Source organism: Haliotis cracherodii, unplaced genomic scaffold (genome assembly GCF_022045235.1).
Source record: "Haliotis cracherodii isolate W230 unplaced genomic scaffold, xgHalCrac1.p SCAF_1, whole genome shotgun sequence".
Lineage (NCBI taxonomy): Eukaryota > Metazoa > Mollusca > Gastropoda > Lepetellida > Haliotidae > Haliotis > Haliotis cracherodii.
Window position 1 is genome coordinate 70,070,731 of NW_027266264.1, and position 20,871 is coordinate 70,091,601.

Consider the following 20,871-nt stretch of genomic DNA (forward strand, 5'->3'; position numbering starts at 1 on the left):
TATAGTGATAGCCCCCTGAGATACCATGCCGCAGTTTAACAAAGATACCCTACTCAGGCACAGTATACTGACTCCGAGCTGACCAGTCCTTGTTTTATGTCCCTAACGTGTCAGGCAGGGTAATAACAAGTATTATCTTTTAAACGTATTTTGGTATGACGCGACAGGGATAGTTCCTCCATCTTTCAGGTACCTCGCGTCAGTAGCTCGCCCGAAGATGCCGACTGGGAACGTTACGCCGTGGGAATGTTACGCCGGCTCACAAGATAAAACCAAACGGAACGCAGACCCCGTAAGGGCCGTTGTAACACAATACGTGTATGACTTAATGATGCTTTCTCTGACCGGCAACAAGGCCGAGTGAGTGAGTGAGTGAGTGAGTTGGGTTTAATGCAGGTCTCAGACGTTTTCTACTTCGTTGAAACCCACTGCTACGGGTATGGTGCTGACAAACCTAAAAAACATAATCAGGGCGAACCGGCATTCGAACCCACAATAATAAATTAGGTTTCTGGCGTGCCCAACGGACTCAAAGCGAATCGCGGCGCCTTAGACGACTGGGCCACCCGTGCCCCCTCAGCAAGGCCGATAGAGACAGATAGAGTGAGTGATCGAGTGAGTGAGTGAGTGAGTGAGTGAGTGGCGGAGTGTTACCATTACGAAGATGAAGGGTTAAGATAGGAGCAAATTCCAACCAAAGATCAGCGTATCCTGGCATACCTAAGGGACGCAACACAACACAGAGTTTGACAGCTGAGACGCAACAAATAACCATTTTATGATTCGTGAACGTGTAAGTCAGGACAGAACTGCTGGGGCACGAAGAAGAAGGAAGAGAAGTTTATTCTCATGAATCACAAATAGATGCATGGAGCTGATGTTTGATGAGATATTTACAAAATACATGATTAAAAAGTACAGTAATATATACTCACCGCCAAAAGAAACGCGAACCATGGAAACATATAGAGAAAAACGCGAACCATGGAAACATATAGAGAAACGCAAACCATGGAAACATATAGAGAGAAACGCGAACCATAGAAACATATAGAGAGAAACGCGAACCATAGAAACATATAGAGAGAAACGCGAACAATAGAAACATATAGAGAGAAACGCGAACCATGGAAACATATAGAGAGAAACGCGAACCATGGAAACATATAGAGAAACGCGAACCATGGAAACATATAGAGAGAAACGCGAACCATGGAAACATATAGAGAGAAACGCAAACCATGGAAACATATAGAGAAACGCAATCCATGGAAACATATAGAGAGAAACGCGAACCATGGAAACATATAGAGAGAAACGCGAACCATGGAAACATATAGAGAGAAACGCGAACCATGGAAACATATAGAGAGAAACGCGAACCATAGAAACATATAGAGAGAAACGCGAACCATGGAAACATATAGAGAGAAACGCGAACCATGGAAACATATAGAGAGAAACGCGAACCATGGAAACATATAGAGAGAAACGCGAACCATGGAAACATATAGAGAGAAACGCGAACCATGGAAACATATAGGGAGAAACGCGAACCATGGAAACATATAGAGAGAAACGCGAACCATGGAAACATATAGAGAGAAACGCGAACCATGGAAACATACAGAGAGAAACGCGAACCATGGAAACATATAGAGAGAAACGCGAACCATGGAAACATATAGAGAGAAACGCGAACCATGGAAACATATAGAGATGTATGTACGGTGAGAATACATGTTTCCAGTGTTTTCAACTTCATGACAAAGCAAGCAATCAGTCAAGTGTTACCACAGAGTGTCTTTATTCTTATCACGATATCCTGCTCGCGATTTCTAAACTTTACACGCTAACGATGCACGAAACAAATGGCACATCTCGCGTTATGGATCTATGACGTCACATGTGATGGGTTCATGAGTGTCGGTTCACACAACATAACAGTATGTTCGTTTGTGCATCGAACCAATCTAACTAATATCTCTTGGATATCGCGTGTCTTTTGTCCGTGAGTATATCAATATATACATACATACATGTAGGATTGCTTTGTTTGTTTGTTGTTTAACGCCGCACGCTGCACTATCCCAGCTATATGACGGCGGTCTGTAAATAATCGAGTCTGGACCAGACAATCCAGTGATTGATATCATGAGCATCGATCTACGCAATTGGGATACGATGACATGCATCAACCAAGTCCGCGAGCCTGACCACCCGATCACGTTATCCCGCATGGGTTGCTTAAGACCTATTCTACTCCGGGTCGTTACGGGTATACATGCAGGAGATGAAACTTGGAGGTGATACACGAGAGAATTAAACCTACATGACAAGCGATCAGGCTTCAGCGACGTTTTATGCCAGAATGGTATTATTCTAATTTTAACAGCAACACTTAGGGGACATCTGGTGAGGTCACCATATACAAAGTGATCAGGGATAGCAAGTTTAAAATCCAGATATATTTTTTCAAAACTTAATGTACATGGGTTCTGCCAGGTTTATCTATTTAAATCCTCACACGTCCGACCCAAACAGTAACTGTACGTGCTGATCAATAGATGAGGTGAAATGGGGTTTGACGTCGCGTTCAAGAGTTTTGCCCTTATACGGCGACGTGCATGCATGCATGTGTGTGTGTGTGGTGTGTGTGTGTGTGTGTGTGTGGTGTGTGTGTGGTGTGTGTGTGTGTGTGTGAACTGATGCCGATTTTACACTGCTAGCCTACTAACATACTATGCCGCAGTTTTAATATGAATACCCCACTTAGACACAGTATACTGACTCAGAGCCGACCACTCCTTGTTTTAGTCCCTAAATGCTGAGCGCCAGACAGGGTAACAACATGTATCATCCATTAACGTCTTTTAGTATGTCGCGGCCGGGGATCGAACCCTGGACCTTCCGCTCTCCGGGCAGACGCTCTACCACGAGATCACGGAGGGGGTCGCTGATCAAATAGCTCGAACTTCTAACATTCTGACCTTACGTAATACTGCGTGCAATCTACAAACCATTTCTCCAAACTGTATCGAATTCTTTACTATGATCAAAAAGCACAAAACAATTTCTTTTTTTAAATCTTGAAAACTACCAATTAGAGCCAACAAAGTAGATAGTGTCTTGTGTGGAGTGAGACGCACGAACACCAGCTTGGGCTTCCCTACTAAATGAGTATAATTAAAGACTTTCTGCAGATGCTTGGAGACACTTGCAGAAGAGCTTAGCTAAGCAGCTAACAATAGAAATGCCTCTGTTATTGTCAGGATCGGCTTGGCTGCCCTTGTTTTTAAAGATGGCTCTTATATAACCATCAGATCAAGCTTGTGGAAAACCTCCATGATCTTTTAGGTTAAATACATTAACAAAAGCCGGCATCATAATATGAATGAAGGCTTTGGCGTAATTGTTACTTGTATTGCTTTAACCACAAGCATTGTTATTTTGTTTTCTTGGACACACGACATAATCTTCTCTTTAGTAACAAGACAACCCAACTCACCAGCACGATGTTTTGTTTGTTTGTTTGTTGTTCTACGCCGCACTCAGCAATATTCCAGCTATATGACGGTGATCTGTAAATAATCGAGTCTGGACAAGAGAATCCAGTGATTGACATCATGAGCATCAATCAACGCAGTTGGGGTCGATGACCTGCATCAACCAAGTCAGCGAGCCTGATCACCCGATCCCATTAGTCGCCTTTTACGACAAGCATAGTCGCATGTGCACCCATCACATCTACATGTACATTATCATCAGTGGTATCTCTGTCTAAATTACTAAAATAACTTTTGTTTGTTTGCTTGTTGTTTAACGCCGCACTCAGCACTATTCCAGCTATATGACGGCGGTCTGTCAATAATTGAACCTGGACAAGACAATCCAGTGATTGACATCGTGATCATCGATCCACTCAATTGGGATACGATGACATTCATCAACCAAGTCAGCGAGCCTGACCACCAAGTCCCGTTAGTCGCCTCATACGACAAACATTGTCGTAAGCATTACAGCAAGCATGGGTTGCTGAAGACCTATTCTACCCCGACTAAAATGACCAGACAAATTGAATGCACCTGTTTCAAAGGGTAGCTTTTACATTCATTATCACCTGATCATTTAATGATGCTCCAGAACTTTTCGGGCACGAGACTTTTGCTTGAAACGTGATCATCAGAGTACAGACACAGTACGCGGACTAATCCCATGGCCGTGGTTCAGTGAATATGGGCTCCCCAACTATATCATAGTGGCCTGTACATAGTCTGGGACATGAAAATCATTGACCTATTATCTAACCAAATAGGCACACAGCTGGGGCATGGTAGCCACAATCAACCGGGGTGCACATTGTGACCAATGGACCTTCATCAGTTTCGCCTTTCGGATACATCCCTCCATCCCAATTGGAGACATGACCTTGAGGACAAAGATACGGAATCTATTGTTTAGCAATGATTTGAAAGTAACAACGTGAATACCCCTTTCAGAATGCTGATCTCAATTCGGAAAACGACGCGTGAACAAATCTCTATAGTCAAGTGAATACACATACGATGTGTTGAATACACCATTCCTCTCTGTAGCAACAAATGTATACATGAAAGGCTCCTAAACATTAAATGAACGAAGCTCCTGACAATTCCAAAAGGCAGATACATCCTCGTACACACAATATGTAATTAGCAAAGGAAATTAGATTAGAGTCGGTCCCGTGACTGGAGCATTCTGCCATCTTCAGTTCTACAACCGGCAACCCGAGAAACACAGCTAGGCGGAACAATTGGCGAACAATTACCTAGACTTGATTAAATATTCATCCGTAAGACGTGATAGAACGATAAACGCTGTAGTCGTGTTGACAGTGGAAGACGATGGCCAGCTTGCCGCCTCCGACCCCTTACAATTACTACTGCATTACTACAACTGTGAGTACGTTCATGCTAGTCGGAAGAGCTTTTTAATATTTAATGTGACAGCGACCGGTGTTTTGTGATTATACTGAGGAGCTGGCTCCATCCCATATGATAACCGGTTGCTAGCAGACACAGTGTGACATCACCGCATCAGAAGTAATCTGCCGCCCGGCCCGCTCCCCGTCCGACTGTCAGCCTGCCTCGGCGACGGAGTTACGCGTACCTGCGGCAGGAGCATGAATCGGCCGGGTGTCCTGGCTACGACCATCCTTCGTTCATTGATGGTCGCAGCTCTCACGTGCTACCTGGGGCAGTTTGTGAATGAACCAACGGTGATATGAGTGAATGGAGTTGGCTGCTGTGCCACAGTTGGGGTAATGGACGAGAAGGCGGCGGCCCGTGGGCCAGGTGAGAGTGACGGGGGGTTAGAGCATGACGCAGTGATCGAGGACACCGGGGGCGGGATACAGACTACGGAGACTAACACAAAACGAAGGAAGGGAAAATCGAAGGGGCCAGAAGTCGAGTTGATTGATAACACATCGGCAAACCAAAGTTCTAAACAAGAACAATCTTCTGTAAACCTTCCAGGCGTGCTCCCTGGTAGTACATTGAGAAATGTTGTTTACTATCAAAATCGATTCATTGTGTTAGATACAATACCAGCTAAATCTGGCACACAGACAACGAACGGAGATGCTACAACAGATGTCCACAAGAGTGTGCTACATACCGGATGCGGTACACTGCGCATGTCTGAGAGAAATGCTAGTGGATCAGGCGAGAAATCGAATGAAAGAACGGCGCGTGCTGCAGGTGGAGCAGACGACAGTTTGTTGGTGCGCGGGAAAAGAGGTAAAATGGAAATGGACGCTTCATCTGTTACCATGGATGCACGTGCAATTGAAATTGTGGTAAGTGATGAATCTGACTCCCATAGGCTGCATTCCTCGACCAGGCACCCTCTATGGAAGCGTATTACCAGCGTCATGCGAGACAACAGGATGAAGGGCAGACGTGACTGTGATGTGGTGTTGAGGGATCATCCAGAGGAGTACATTGTACTTAAACGAGTTTTAAACATTGTGTTCGTTACAATCGGAGTAGCCCTGCTGCTGTCTGTCTTCATTGTCATCATCTACACAACAATAGGTGAGATCATTCTTTTTGTTTTACAAAAAAAGCTTATTTAAATTAATTAGGGACCGGTCATTTATACCGTGTGCGAAATACGCATCAGTCGGAAAGCGCACGTTAAATCTCCAAAGTAAGTAAGTAAGTAAGGTCATTTATATCGGGAATTGGGGTGTGTGGGTGTGTCAGAGGGTTTTGATGCACTAATGTACAGAAAATATTTTCCCTTCCCTAATGGTTGTGATAATTTGGCTGACCCTCACCATGTCCTTGTACATTTTGCCCCTGAAAAACACTTTTTCATTACAAACTGTCCATTTTTCACGACCCTCCCCGAATATGTGTTATTTTTTTACCCTCACATAGAGAATGTCATTTTTGGGGCGACCTTCCCCCGATTCCCACTGACCCCCACCCCTATCCAACCCACTCTATAATAAATTACCAGTTCCTTAGATTGACTCAAAGTCTTTTTCAAATTAAATATTTGTCATAATTGTTAAAAATTTATTAGAATGTTTTCGTATACACGGTATGTCTATGAAGTGTATTTCATTGAATATTATATCGGCGAAATGAGAACAGCGAAATGTTTTCAGGTGAAATATTAGTACTCCGCAAAAGAGTGAATATCCGTGAGTTCTAAATCTGAGAGGATGGTCGTGCCGATGATGGATGATTATGGACGTGGCTTGGTTACTTTCATATGATAGTTGTTCTTGGACGTGGCAGCCAGACTTGACAGGGAAACTGTTTCACTGCATTCTGTATGGCGCTGTCTGGCGACAGGAGGCACCTAGTCGCTGTGCACCAGTTCGGTATATAGTCCACAGTGTGTGTGTGTGTGCTACATGAGATGGATGTGGAGATGTAACCACTTACAGTGTGTTACAACATGGAGGTGGTTTTTAAATGTGGAAAAAGGACATCGTCGCAAATTGCCAGTGAATGTTTTGTTCAATCGATAGTTTGCTTGAGATGTCGATCTGCGGCAGTAGGCGCTCTTTATCAAGGTTTTGGGTTGGAAATTGAGTTTTAGCAAGAACGATTGAATTTCAAGGATCTCATGTGTGCAGTTTACTGCGTATTTGACATTGATTGTCAAGTTAAGCAGGAGTTGCTTGTTCAAGTGGCCGGCGTATTTAGCACATTGAGTATAGTTTGTATCCTGTTTACTTATACACAGATACGATCGGAGCTTAGGAAAGACATCAATCTTAGCTTTGTTCCGTGTCCTGTAGCAATGATTACTTGCTTAAGTCCCTATAGATGGACCAACAGTTGATAGCGGAGTCGGCGTACTGTCTAATTGTCTTAAGTAGAACGTGTCTGGCACAGATAGAGACACCGGACATTGGTCGTCTACCCAGTGGTGGATGTACGTGTCCTGCAAATATTTTATTGAAGGACATTTTAATTTGTTGAACGTGTCCTGCAAATATTTAGATGATTGACATGGTATTCTATCTAGTCTTGGATGTACGTGTCCTGGACATTTTAGTCTGCCCAGTCACGGCGGACCGTGTCCTGCTAAGATTTAGATGATTGACATGGTATTCTATCTAGTCTTGGATGTACGTTTCCTGGACATTTTAGTCTGCCCAGTCACGGCGGACCGTGCCCTGCTAAGATTTAGATGATTGACATGGTATTCTATCTAGTCTTGGATGTACGTTTCCTGGACATTTTAGTCTGCCCAGTCACGACGGACCGTGTCCTGTCAAGATTTAGATGATTGACATGGTATTCTATCTAATCTTGGATGTACGTTTCCTGGACATTTTAGTCTGCCCAGTCACGGCGGACCGTGTCCTGCTAAGATTTAGATGATTGACATGGTATTCTATCTAGTCTTGGATGTACGTGTCATGGACATTCTAGTCAGCCCAGTCACGGCGGACCGTGCCCTGCTAAGATTTAGATGATTGACATGGTATTCTATCTAGTCTTGGATGTACGTTTCCATGACATTTTAGTCTGTCCAGTCACGGCGGACCGTGCCCTGCTAAGATTTAGATGATTGACATGGTATTCTATCTAGCCTTGGATGTACGTGTCCTGCAAATATTTAGTTGGACATTTTAGTCTGCGGACCGTGTCCTGCAAAGACTTAGATGGTTGAAATCGTTGACATAGCCTTGGTTGTACAGCAAAGAGTTTAATTAAGGACACAGTAGTTACACAGTCTCGGCTGTACCTGACCTGCACACAGTCTTGACGTGGTATTCTGGACATGCTCCATTATAAGGCTGTACGTGTCCTGCACACAGTCTTGACGTGGTATTCTGGACATGCCCCATTGTAAGGCTGTACGTGTCCTGCACACCCTCTTGACGTGGTATTCTTGACATGCCCCATTATTAGACTGTACGTGTCCTGCACACAGTCTTGCCGTGGTATTCTTGACATGCTCCATTATAAGGCTGTACGTGTCCTGCACACAGTCTTGACGTGGTATTCTTGACATGCTCCATTATAAGGCTGTACGTGTCCTGCACACAGTCTTGACGTGGTATTCTGGACATGCTCCATTATTAGGCTGTACGTGTCCTGCACACAGTCTTGACGTGGTATTCTGGACATGCTCCATTATAAGGCTGTACGTGTCCTGCACACAGTCTTGACGTGGTATTCTGGACATGCTCCATTATAAGGCTGTACGTGTCCTGCACACAGTCTTGACGTGGTATTCTGGACATGCCCCATTGTAAGGCTGTACGTGTCCTGCACACAGTCTTGACGTGGTATTCTGGACATGCTCCATTATTAGGCTGTACGTGTCCTGCACACAGTCTTGACGTGGTATTCTGGACATGCTCCATTATTAGGCTGTACGTGTCCTGCACACAGTCTTGACGTGGTATTCTGGACATGCCCCATTATAAGGCTGTACCTGACCTGCACACAGTCTTGACGTGGTATTCTGGACATGCTCCATTATAAGGCTGTACGTGACCTGCACACAGTCTTGACATGGTATTCTGGACATGCCCCATTATAAGGCTGTACCTGACCTGCACACAGTCTTGACGTGGTATTCTGGACATGCTCCATTATAAGGCTGTACGTGTCCTGCACACAGTCTTGACATGGTATTCTTGACATGCTCCATTATTAGGCTGTACGTGTCCTGCACACAGTCTTGACGTGGTATTCTGGACATGCTCCATTATAAGGCTGTACCTGACCTGCACACAGTCTTGACATGGTATTCTGGACATGCTCCATTATAAGGCTGTACGTGTCCTGCACACAGTCTTGACGTGGTATTCTGGACATGCTCCATTATAAGGCTGTACGTGTCCTGCACACAGTCTTGACATGGTATTCTGGACATGCTCCATTATAAGGCTGTACCTGACCTGCAAACAGTCTTGACGTGGTATTCTGGACATGCTCCATTATAAGGCTGTACGTGTCCTGCACACAGTCTTGACGTGGTATTCTGGACATGCTCCATTATAAGGCTGTACCTGACCTGCAAACAGTCTTGACGTGGTATTCTGGACATGCTCCATTATAAGGCTGTACGTGTCCTGCACACAGTCTTGACGTGGTATTCTGGACATGCTCCATTATAAGGCTGTACCTGACCTGCAAACAGTCTTGACGTGGTATTCTGGACATGCTCCATTATAAGGCTGTACCTGACCTGCACACAGTCTTGACGTGGTATTCTGGACATGCTCCATTATAAGGCTGTACGTGTCCTGCACACAGTCTTGACGTGGTATTCTGGACATGCCCCATTATAAGGCTGTACGTGTCCTGCACACCTTTTTGACGTGGTATTCTTGACATGCCCCATTATTAGGCTGTACGTGTCCTGCACACAGTCTTGACGTGGTATTCTGGACATGCTCCATTATAAGGCTGTACGTGTCCTGCACACAGTCTTGACGTGGTATTCTGGACATGCCCCATTATAAGGCTGTACGTGTCCTGCACACCTTCTTGACGTGGTATTCTTGACATGCCCCATTATTAGGCTGTACGTGTCCTGCACACAGTCTTGACGTGGTATTCTGGACATGCTCCATTATAAGGCTGTACGTGTCCTGCACACAGTCTTGACGTGGTATTCTGGACATGCTCCATTATAAGGCTGTACGTGTCCTGCACACAGTCTTGACGTGGTATTCTGGACATGCTCCATTATAAGGCTGTACGTGACCTGCACACAGTCTTGACGTGGTATTCTGGACATGCCCCATTGTAAGGCTGTACGTGTCCTGCACACAGTCTTGACGTGGTATTCTGGACATGCTCCATTATAAGGCTGTACGTGTCCTGCACACAGTCTTGACGTGGTATTCTGGACATGCTCCATTATAAGGCTGTACGTGTCCTGCACACAGTCTTGACGTGGTATTCTGGACATGCTCCATTAAAAGGCTGTACGTGTCCTGCACACAGTCTTGACGTGGTATTCTGGACATGCTCCATTATAAGGCTGTACGTGACCTGCACACAGTCTTGACGTGGTATTCTGGACATGCTCCATTATAAGGCTGTACGTGTCCTGCACACAGTCTTGACGTGGTATTCTGGACATGCTCCATTATAAGGCTGTACGTGTCCTGCACACAGTCTTGACGTGGTATTCTGGACATGCCCCATTGTAAGGCTGTACGTGTCCTGCACACCCTCTTGACGTGGTATTCTTGACATGCCCCATTATTAGACTGTACGTGTCCTGCACACAGTCTTGACGTGGTATTCTTGACATGCTCCATTATTAGGCTGTACGTGTCCTGCACACAGTCTTGACGTGGTATTCTGGACATGCCCCATTATAAGGCTGTACGTGTCCTGCACACAGTCTTGACGTGGTATTCTGGACATGACCCATTATAAGGCTGTACGTGTCCTGCACACAGTCTTGACATGCCCCATTATTAGGCTGTACGTGTCCTGCACACAGTCTTGACATGCTCCATTATAAGGCTGTACGTGTCCTGCACACAGTCTTGACGTGGTATTCTGGACATGACCCATTATAAGGCTGTACGTGTCCTGCACACAGTCTTGACATGCCCCATTATTAGGCTGTACGTGTCCTGCACATAGTCTTGACGTGGTATTCTTGACATGCCCCATTATAAGGCTGTACGTGTCCTGCACACAGTATTGACGTGGTATTCTTGACATGCCCCATTATTAGGCTGTACGTGTCCTGCACACAGTCTTGACGTGGTTTTCTGGACATGCCCCATTATTAGGCTGTACGTGTCCTGCACACAGTCTTGACGTGGTTTTCTGGACATGCCCCATTATTAGGCTGTACGTGTAGGTATTTAAACAGAAAATGTATTAATGCACCTCCAGCCTGGCCCCACAGTGTACATACATATACGTATGCAAGAGGATTGATATCATTACGAGTCAGCCGCGCACGCTGGGCCTGGGTAGGTGGACAGTATTGTAGGAGTTCGTGTTTTGGTTCACGTCCTTGTGAAAAAGGTGAACTGGGGAAATTGTTCTTTTGTTTTAGGAAACAATCAATACAATTACTGGCGCAGACCTCATACGATTAGATGATGTGTTAAGTGAGTGACTGGGTTGGGTTTAGCGTCGCTTTTAACAGTATTCCACTTATATCGCGGCGTGTCAGCTTAATGTGGGAGGAAAGCCCGAAGTGATGCAGGTCTCAGACGTATACCACTTCGGTGAAACCCAGGAGCACGGGTATGGTGATGACAAACCTAGAAACATAATCGGGGCAAACCGGGATTCGAACCCACAACCATAGGTTTCTGGCGTGCTCAATGGACACAACTCTGCGCAGCGAACTGCGGCGCCTTGAACGACTGGTCTCCCGTGCTCCCCCCCCCCCCCCCCCCCCCGATCATCTGAAAGATACATTTTTTTCTTCGACATTACCAGGATGACACCAGAACCAATGACGAGATTCTCTTCTGTACCAACCATCCTCTACCTAGACCTTCCGTCATGTACCGTTACCGGTGAGGTGAAATTGGTTTTAACGCCGCGTCCAACATTATTGCACTTATATAGCGACGTGCATGTGTGTGGCAGCTTGTACTAGTCCGGACTAATGTCGATTTTATAGTGCTAGCCCACTAAGAAACCATGCCGCACTTTAACATGAATACCCCCCTCAGACACAGTGTACTGTCTCCGAGCCGACCAGTCCTGGTTTTAGCCCCTTAATGCCGAGCACCCTTAATGCCAGGATAACATCTTTTCACGTCTTTTGGTATGACGTGGCCGGGGATCGAACCCCGGACCTTCCGCTCTCAAGGCAGACGTTTACGGAGGCCGTGGTACCTCTACTGACACCGGTGTTAACATTCTCAGAACAGCGACTTCTATTCTTCTCCATTCTCGTGGGGACTCAAGGGAAGAATACATCTTCGTTGCGACGTGTGTCGCAGGAGTCGACTGATTAGGTTCAGACGGTCGTGTGTTCTGACTAATTGTGTGTAAACCGTACTCCGATATCACGTATTGTCGTGCGTCGGTCGCTGGTTTACCTGACTGAGACTATTTACAGGCCACACTTGATACAGCTGGATGTACTGCTCACTCACGACATAGACCCCGTATATTTGAAGAGGTTGTTTCAGCCACAATAATATTCTGATGTGACTGATAGTTGTTACGAATAGGTTAATTTAAAATTAAAAATCAGCAGTCAAAGTTAGCTTTGCATACGCTGCATCTTTTTCGATGTCTGTGAATTATCTCAGAATAAATACCCACACTCGTATGGAGCGCCCAGCCTGGGTCGATATTCATATCTTTAAGTAATTGAAGCGTTGACTGACTTAGTGGTTGAGGGTGAGTGAGGGAGTCTGGTTTAATAAACTTTAATTTCAGTTACAAGTTATACAGTTATATCGCGACGCTTTCGAATATTATGGAAGGAATGGCCAATGTGACACTGGCTCAAACACTTTTGTCACCTTTGTGAAGCTGAGCACGGGAATCCTGAGTAGGAGTAAGGATCATAATCAGGGTGAATCTAGAATTCGAACCCACGATCAACGGATCCTGACATTATAGGGTACGTAACTCTGAAAAACAATGGTCGACGTCAGACCACCCGGCCCTCTGTCCCCTCTCGTTGTCATGGTAACATGGTAATGTTTTATCTTTAGGATAGCCTTCGCAAATGTAATGCGCGTAGGGCCACTTTAGGTAGCACTATGTCCCTTGTGTGCAACGACACTTTAGCACGGTAGTTCAGTAAGTCACCGTGTGCCGCCTACAGCGAGCAGAACACAGTGCAAGAGAGCTAACACCATAACACACATCTTCAAGCTTTGCGATTAAGCCTGAATTGTAGGCGAGTTGATCCGAGCTGGTCGGATATAGGGCTTTCTATTGGCGATTTTGCCGGCTTCATCCGCATTACGATTAGTATCACTGATTCGTGCTTGTTTGGCGATGAAGACAATAGATGCTAGCTTTCCAACGAGGATCGCCAACGCGCACGATCAGGTAGCGGCTTGACGTTAGCGTTGCCAGTAGAAACGTATCACAAGTTACACCGTCGACATAATGAGAAGTAGTGGGAAATATTAAGAAACCAACTGGTTCTAGTCCCAGCAGAGTAACAATTAGCGTAGCGTAAGTGTCGTATAGCGAAGCAGATTACGCCTAGGAAGACATTCATCGCCGGGTGACTTTATGTGTAAACCATTAAATATGAACTTTAGGAGCTCATTACGAATGTAAAGATCGCTTTGTCTCTGTTGCCATCAACCACTGGTTGATATGAGGTGAAATATTGCACGGAGGTCGGTGCTAAAAGACATTTCAGGCATAATTGGAATTTATTCTGCTCTCGTCTATCAAGGATGAAGGACTGTCGGAGTCATAAAGTGGAATGTTGATGAAATATACTGGATATTTGATCGACTACCAGCTGGTTTCAGATGATAAAGGCTTCCAGATAGTATTTCCAAAATGGCTTTGTGGAAGACAGTGTGCTTCCTATCTCGCTACTGGTATCTGCGTATATCGTATACCTTACCTCAGTATCTGCGTACGTCTTATCTCTTACCTCAGTATCTGCGTACGTCTTATCCCTTACCTCAGTATCTGCGTATATGTTATCCCTTACCTCAGTATCTGCGTATATCTTATGCCTTACCTTTGTATCTGCGTATATCTTATCCCTTACCTCAGTATCTGCGTATATGTTATCCCTTACCTCAGTATCTGCGTACGTCTTATCTCTTACCTTAGTATCTGCGTACGTCTTATCCCTTACCTCAGTATCTGCGTATATGTTATCCCTTACCTCAGTATCTGCGCATATGTTATCCCTTACCTCAGTATCTGCGTATATCTTATGCCTTACCTCAGTATCTGCGTACGTCTTATCTCTTACCTCAGTATCTGCGTACGTCTGATCCCTTACCTCAGTATCTGCGTATATGTTATCCCTTACCTTAATATCTGCGTATGTCTTATCCCTTGCCTCAGTATCTGCGTATATCTTATCCTTACCTCAGTACTTGCGTATATATTACCCTTACCTCAGTACCTGCGTATATGTTATCCCTTACCTCAGTATCTGCGTATATGTTATCCCTTACCTTAGCATCTGCGTATATCTTATGCCTTACCTCTGTATCTGCGTACGTCTTATCCCTTACCCCAGTATCTGCGTACGTCTTATCCCTAACCTCAGTATCTACGTATATGTTATCCCTTACCTCAGTACCTGCGTATATGTTATCCCTTACCTCAGTATCTGCCTACATCTATCCTTACCTCAGTATCTGCGTACGTCTTATCCCTAACCTCAGTATCTGCGTATATGTTATCCCTAACCTCAGTATCTACGTATATGTTATCCCTTACCTCAGTATCTGCGTACATCTTATTCATAACCTCAGTATCTGCGTACGTCTTATCCCTAACCTCAGTATCTGCGTATGTGTTATCCCTAACCTCAGTACCTGCGTATATGTTATCCCTTAGCTCAGTATCTGCGTATATGTTATCCCTTACCTCAGGATCTGGGAATATGTTATCCCTTACCTCAGTATCAGCGTACGTCTTATCCCTAACCTCAGTATCTACGTATATGTTATCCCTTACCTCAGTATCTGCGTATATGTTATCCCTAACCTCAGTATCTACGTATATGTTATCCCTTACCTCAGTACCTGGGTATATGTTATCCCTTACCTCAGTATCTGCGTATATGTTATCCCTTAGCTCAGTATCTGCGTATATGTTATCCCTTACCTCAGTATCTGCGTATATGTTATCCCTTACCTCAGTATCTGCTTACGTCTTATCCCTAACCTCAGTATCTACGTATATGTTATCCCTTACCTCAGGATCTGCGTATATGTTATCCCTTACCTCAGTATCTGCGTAATATTATCCCTTACCTCAGTATCTACGTACATGTTATCCCTTTCCCCAGTATCTGCGTATATGTTATCCCTTACCTCAGTATCTGTGTTTATCATATAATGGGTAGGTTTCACGGCAGGATAAAGCCAACGGATAAAAACGATATCCGTTGGGGTCATATGCGGATAGAGATGCAAATATCAAAGGTCAAGTAGGGACTACTTTCACTGTTTGTAAACAAACATGCCGTCGCCCTCGTCATTCGGCGATCGAGTCAGAATTAACCATCGGGAATCTGGACAAACTACAGAGATAATAAAATTATTATTGCTTTCATTATCAAAAGAACAGTCTAATATACTGAAAATCAGTGTCTAACTGTGACGTAGCTAAGGCATTTTATATGTTTTGGCAACTTTGGAGATATAAATTTCGACACAATTTTGCGAGGGCACGAGGCCTAGCCAAGTGGGGTCAGTAGCCATATCTGTGCTTGTAGACCTCTGCGGCTTGAACCTTTCTCCACAAATTAAAATAGTTAGATTTGGCCGAAATATGTTTGAATTGTTACCTTGTTTCCTTTTGTCGCTGTGTGTACAACTGACTACACTTCTTAACGTTATGACAGGACAGACCGACTGTCAACAACGTCTGACCGTGGCCGTGACGTCTCATAGACTAGGGTTAGAGTAGCTTCCCTTTGACAAAGGGCAGTTACTCTAGCAAACAGACCGATCGATTGCCGCTAAAGGCAATTAAAAACAATTGTTGTTTTTGCGTATATGTTGCTTCGCCACTGTATAAGAAAGAGATTTCAGTTGGAACTATATTGGCTACTGTCACTGTCTGACTGACACATCACTTACCCTGTAAATATAAATGCTCGCATTCCAGGAAAACTCGCAATGTTTCGGTAATGTTTTTGAGAGAGGGAAAGCGATTTTGAAGCACAAATTAAAGAATGACATTATATGATAAAGAGGTTATCACGCTTGTGTGTTTGGGGATGGTAAGTATCCTGTATTAGGAATAAACACTATGTATTTAGCTCGCCAAGGCTCGCAAAATAAAATGTTTATTCCTAATGCAGGATATTTACCATCCCCAAACACACTCGCGTGATAACCTCTATATATGTTATCCCTTTCCTCAGTATCTGCGTATATATTACCCTTACCTCAGTATCTGCGTACATCTTATCCTTACCTCAGTATCTGCGTATATATGACCCTTACCTCAGTATCTGCGTACATCTTATCCCTACCTCAGTACCTGCGTATATATTACCCTTACCTCAGTATCTGCGTACATCTTATCCTTACCTCAGTACCTGCGTATATATTACCCTTACCTCAGTATCTGCGTACATCTTATCCCTACCTCCGTACCTGCGTATATATTACCCTTACCTCAGTATCTGCGTACACCTTATCCTTACCTCGGTACCTGCGTATATATTACCCTTACCTCAGTATCTGCGTACATCTTATCCTTACCTCAGTACCTGCGTATATATTACCTTTACCTCAGTATCTGCGTACATCTTATCCTTACCCCAGTTCCTGCGTACATATTACCCTTATCTCAGTATCTGCGTACATCTTATCCTTACCTCAGTACCTGCGTATATATTACCCTTACCTCAGTATCTGCGTACATCTTATCCTTACCTCAGTACCTGCGTATATATTACCCTTATCTCAGTATCTGCGTACATCTTAACCTTACCTCAGTACCTGCGTTCATCTTATCCCTTACCTCGTCTCAGCGTTCATCTTATCTCTTTCCTCGTGACTCCCTACTCGTGTTTCCCCTTCGTATGTGGACACCTGCTATTCCAGACGTATACATGTGATGGCATTTCTGTAGTTTGGTTAATTGCTGTTTGATGTGTGTGAAATAAAACAACCATATAGATGCCAATGGTACATAACGGGTATATTGTTTAATGCAAATAAGTAATATTTTGAAAATAAAATATACCTAGTATTATAATGCTAGTGTCTGTATATTCACTTTCGCCTATGCTTGGCTTATATACCGCTCTCTTCTCCTGCCTGTACCTACTACTTTCTATACACATTTATGTTTACATATATCTTTCTATACTCCCTGCTTCTCTTCATGCCTGTATTCATATACCTATACGTCCAATCTATCACGGGGCGGTCGGGTAGCCTAGCGTTAAAGCGTTTGCTCGTCACGCCGAATACCCGGGTTCGATTCCCGACATGGGTACAATGTGTGAAGCCCATTTCTGGCGTTCCCCGCCGTGATATTGCTGGAATATTACTAAAAAAGCGGCGTAAAACTATACTCACTCACTCATTCCAATCTATCACCCTGTTCACCATATCTGTCTTTATAAATGTCTCCGTGGTCAAGAGCTAGGGCGTATGCCCGGAGAGCGTACGGTCTGGGGTTCGATCCCCGGCCGCGTCATGCCAAAAGAAGTTAATGTATGGTACTTGTTGTTACCCAGCCTGGCGCTCGGCATAAAAGGACTAAAACTAGGACTGGTCGGCTCGGAATCAGTATACTGTGTATGATTGGGGTATTCATGTTAAACTGCGGCATGGTATCTCGGTTGGCTAGCACTAAAAATCGTCATCAGTCCGGACTAGTACAACCAGCCACACATTCACACACACACATATGCATGCACGTCGCTATATAAGTGCAATAATCTTGGACGCGACGTTAAACCCCATTTCACCTCACCTCACCCGTTTATGACCTATCTAATGCATGCACTGTCTATATCACGTATTCTTGTTGCATATGTATAGCACATCAGTGAGAATCTCTATATATTCACAACAAATGTATTTAGGCAGCTATCTTTAGAATCGAGATGTGGAGAGAAACACTAAACGCCTCTTAACTCCTTAACAAATTAATATTTTCCCACAATTCATATAAAATATCGCACCATCTCCATCTTCGTTGTGATTGTATCAAACATACACACCGAGCTATACATCTGTTAAAGTACCTTAATCTAACGAATTGGTAGCGTGCACATACTAAACTATAACGCACGTATAAATGAATTTCTATGGCTGTAAGATGTGTCTCACCGTGCTGGGCGCTCTGAGCAGCCTGGAGTGCAGCAGATGAAGATCAATACGACACATGAACACACCCACCGCGTGTAACTGAACACTTGCAATACATCGTTCTCATGTGGTCGGGATCGACGGACCTGCTCACGCGTGAATATTCCTGAAATACTTTCTCGCGATAGTTGCTACACTAGGAAGCACTATAAAACCTAGCTCGGCGTGCCAGGGGATGTCTAGATTCACATTAATCACTACCAGCCCCCGATTCTAAGCCTTCTCTTCTTATTGCAACATCGAATCTACATACTATCGATTGATATCACGGTCCTTCTAATTCAAATTCAACATTTACTTCAATGCACCGTCCACATCTCTTGATGCTTGAATTAAAGATTACTTTTTTCACTTAAAAGATCTATGGTTAATTTGGCCGGCCGTGCAGGAGGTGGTGTGTGTTCACGTGGCTCTACATCTGTATCTACACGGAGATTAGTTTTAAAGCAGTATAGACGGACACGTTGTTTGTTATGTAGCTTTTAATGCGCCATCAAGTTTGTTGAGATTTGAATACAGTGAAACCCTGCTAATCCGACAGCACCGTTCCCATAGACATCGTCTGGATTACAAGACATTTGGACTAATGGATTGGTTTTCCTTTGTATACATGTTCCTTTGCGTTTAAATTGTAAAAAAAATAGTCGTCTGGAAGGATTCTTTGTCTCATTGCACGCACACCCTGCAGTGCGGTATGTTTACGACGGTCGGGCTGGTGAGGTTGGTTGGTTGGTTTGTTGTTCAACGCCGCACTCAGCAAAATTCCAGCTATACGACGGTGGTCTGTAAATAACCGAATTTGGACCATACCATCCGGTGATTGATATCATTAGCATCGGTCCACCCAATTGGGATCAATGACATGCATCAACCAAGTCAGCGAGCCTGACCACCCGATCCCGTTAGTCTCCCCTACGACGAGAATAGTCGCCTTTTAAGGCAAGCATGGGTTGCTGAAGACCTATTCTACCCCGGATCTTCTTCACGGGTCGGCTGGTGAGTTGGCCTGGCGGTTATACTGTTTATTTGCCACGCCGAATACCCGGATTTGCTTAGCACTACTACTACTACTACCACTACTACTACTACTACTACTACTACTACTACTACTACTACTACTACTGGCGTCAAAACCCGTTCCATATTCATAACAAATTTCTGCTAAAAGCAGAGTCGATTGTACAATTCCGACTTTATCATGAAAATGCATTTGTGAATCATTATCATATAGTGATGATTCTAGCTGTACGCAAAATTAGTGAGCGTATCCCGCCTGAGCGGTGGCGCCCGTCACAAACACATGCAAAGGCATGAAAAACACCTGAAAAACACCGGAACATATAGTACAAGTCAAAATATGAAACTGCATCTGACATCATTTCGCGTCAAATTTTGAAATGTCCTCCACATGTCTACAACTAAACTTTTCAAAGCTTTACTGAGGCCTTGAATGTTGCAACCTTGATCGAACAACTTTTGAGCATGAGCCGAATGACGTTCATTGAAATCATCGCAGAAAGAGCATGCACGATTGTACCTCAAAAGTTGTGAAATGTAAACACCAAGCCTGGAGCTGCAGGAATATTGCTCGACGTAAAGGGAAAGTGGACTATGGAAAGTTGGAAGTCCCCCCTCTTGTCATACTGTCTTTTGTATGTCATACAGTCTTGTGTATGTCATACAGTCTTGTGTATGTCATAAAGTCTTGTGTATGTCATACTGTCTTGTGTATGCCATACTGTCTTGTGTATGTCATACAGTCTTGTGTATGTCATACAGTCTTGTGTATGTCATACTGTCTTGTGTATGTCATACAGTCTCGTGTATGTCATACAGTTCTGTGTATGTCATACTGTCTTGTGTATGTCATACAGTTCTGTGTATGTCATACAGTCTAGTGTATGTCATACTGACTTGTGTATGTCATACAGTCTTGTGTATGTCATACAGTTCTGTGTATGTCATACTGTCTTGTGTATGTCATACGGTCTTGTGTATGTCATACAGTCTTGTGTATGTCATACGGTCTTGTGTATGTCATACACTCTTGTGTTTGTCATACAGTTCTGTGTATGTCATACTGTCTTGTGTATGTCATACTGTCTTGTGTATGTCATACTGTATAGACAGAATTGAACCTTGTTCATTTAGAATCCACATGGTAATAATTCCACTTGTCTCAAATATTTTTTGTGAATATAAAAAATCCCTCTTTGATTGTATTAAGGATTATGATTAACCTTTGAGAAAGAAGGCTAGTGTACATTAGCTGGACCCGGGAATATATTTCTTTGTATTTACGGATTTTCTTGGAATTTTGGAATCAAGTCAAAAGTTGATGGTACCGATGC

The 20,871-nt window shown here is 44.0% G+C and overlaps 1 protein-coding gene across 1 annotated transcript in view; it reads left to right on the forward strand.

The window, feature by feature from the left end:
- The first annotated feature begins 5,105 nt into the window (after positions 1 to 5,105).
- LOC139468064 (uncharacterized) overlaps positions 5,106 to 20,871 on the forward strand; it is a 39,412-nt gene continuing 23,646 nt past the window's right edge. The window contains exon 1 of the mRNA XM_071249771.1: positions 5,106 to 6,077. Coding sequence (XP_071105872.1) covers positions 5,303 to 6,077 — 775 coding nt within the window. The 5' untranslated portion in view covers positions 5,106 to 5,302. The remainder of the gene's footprint in view (positions 6,078 to 20,871) is intronic.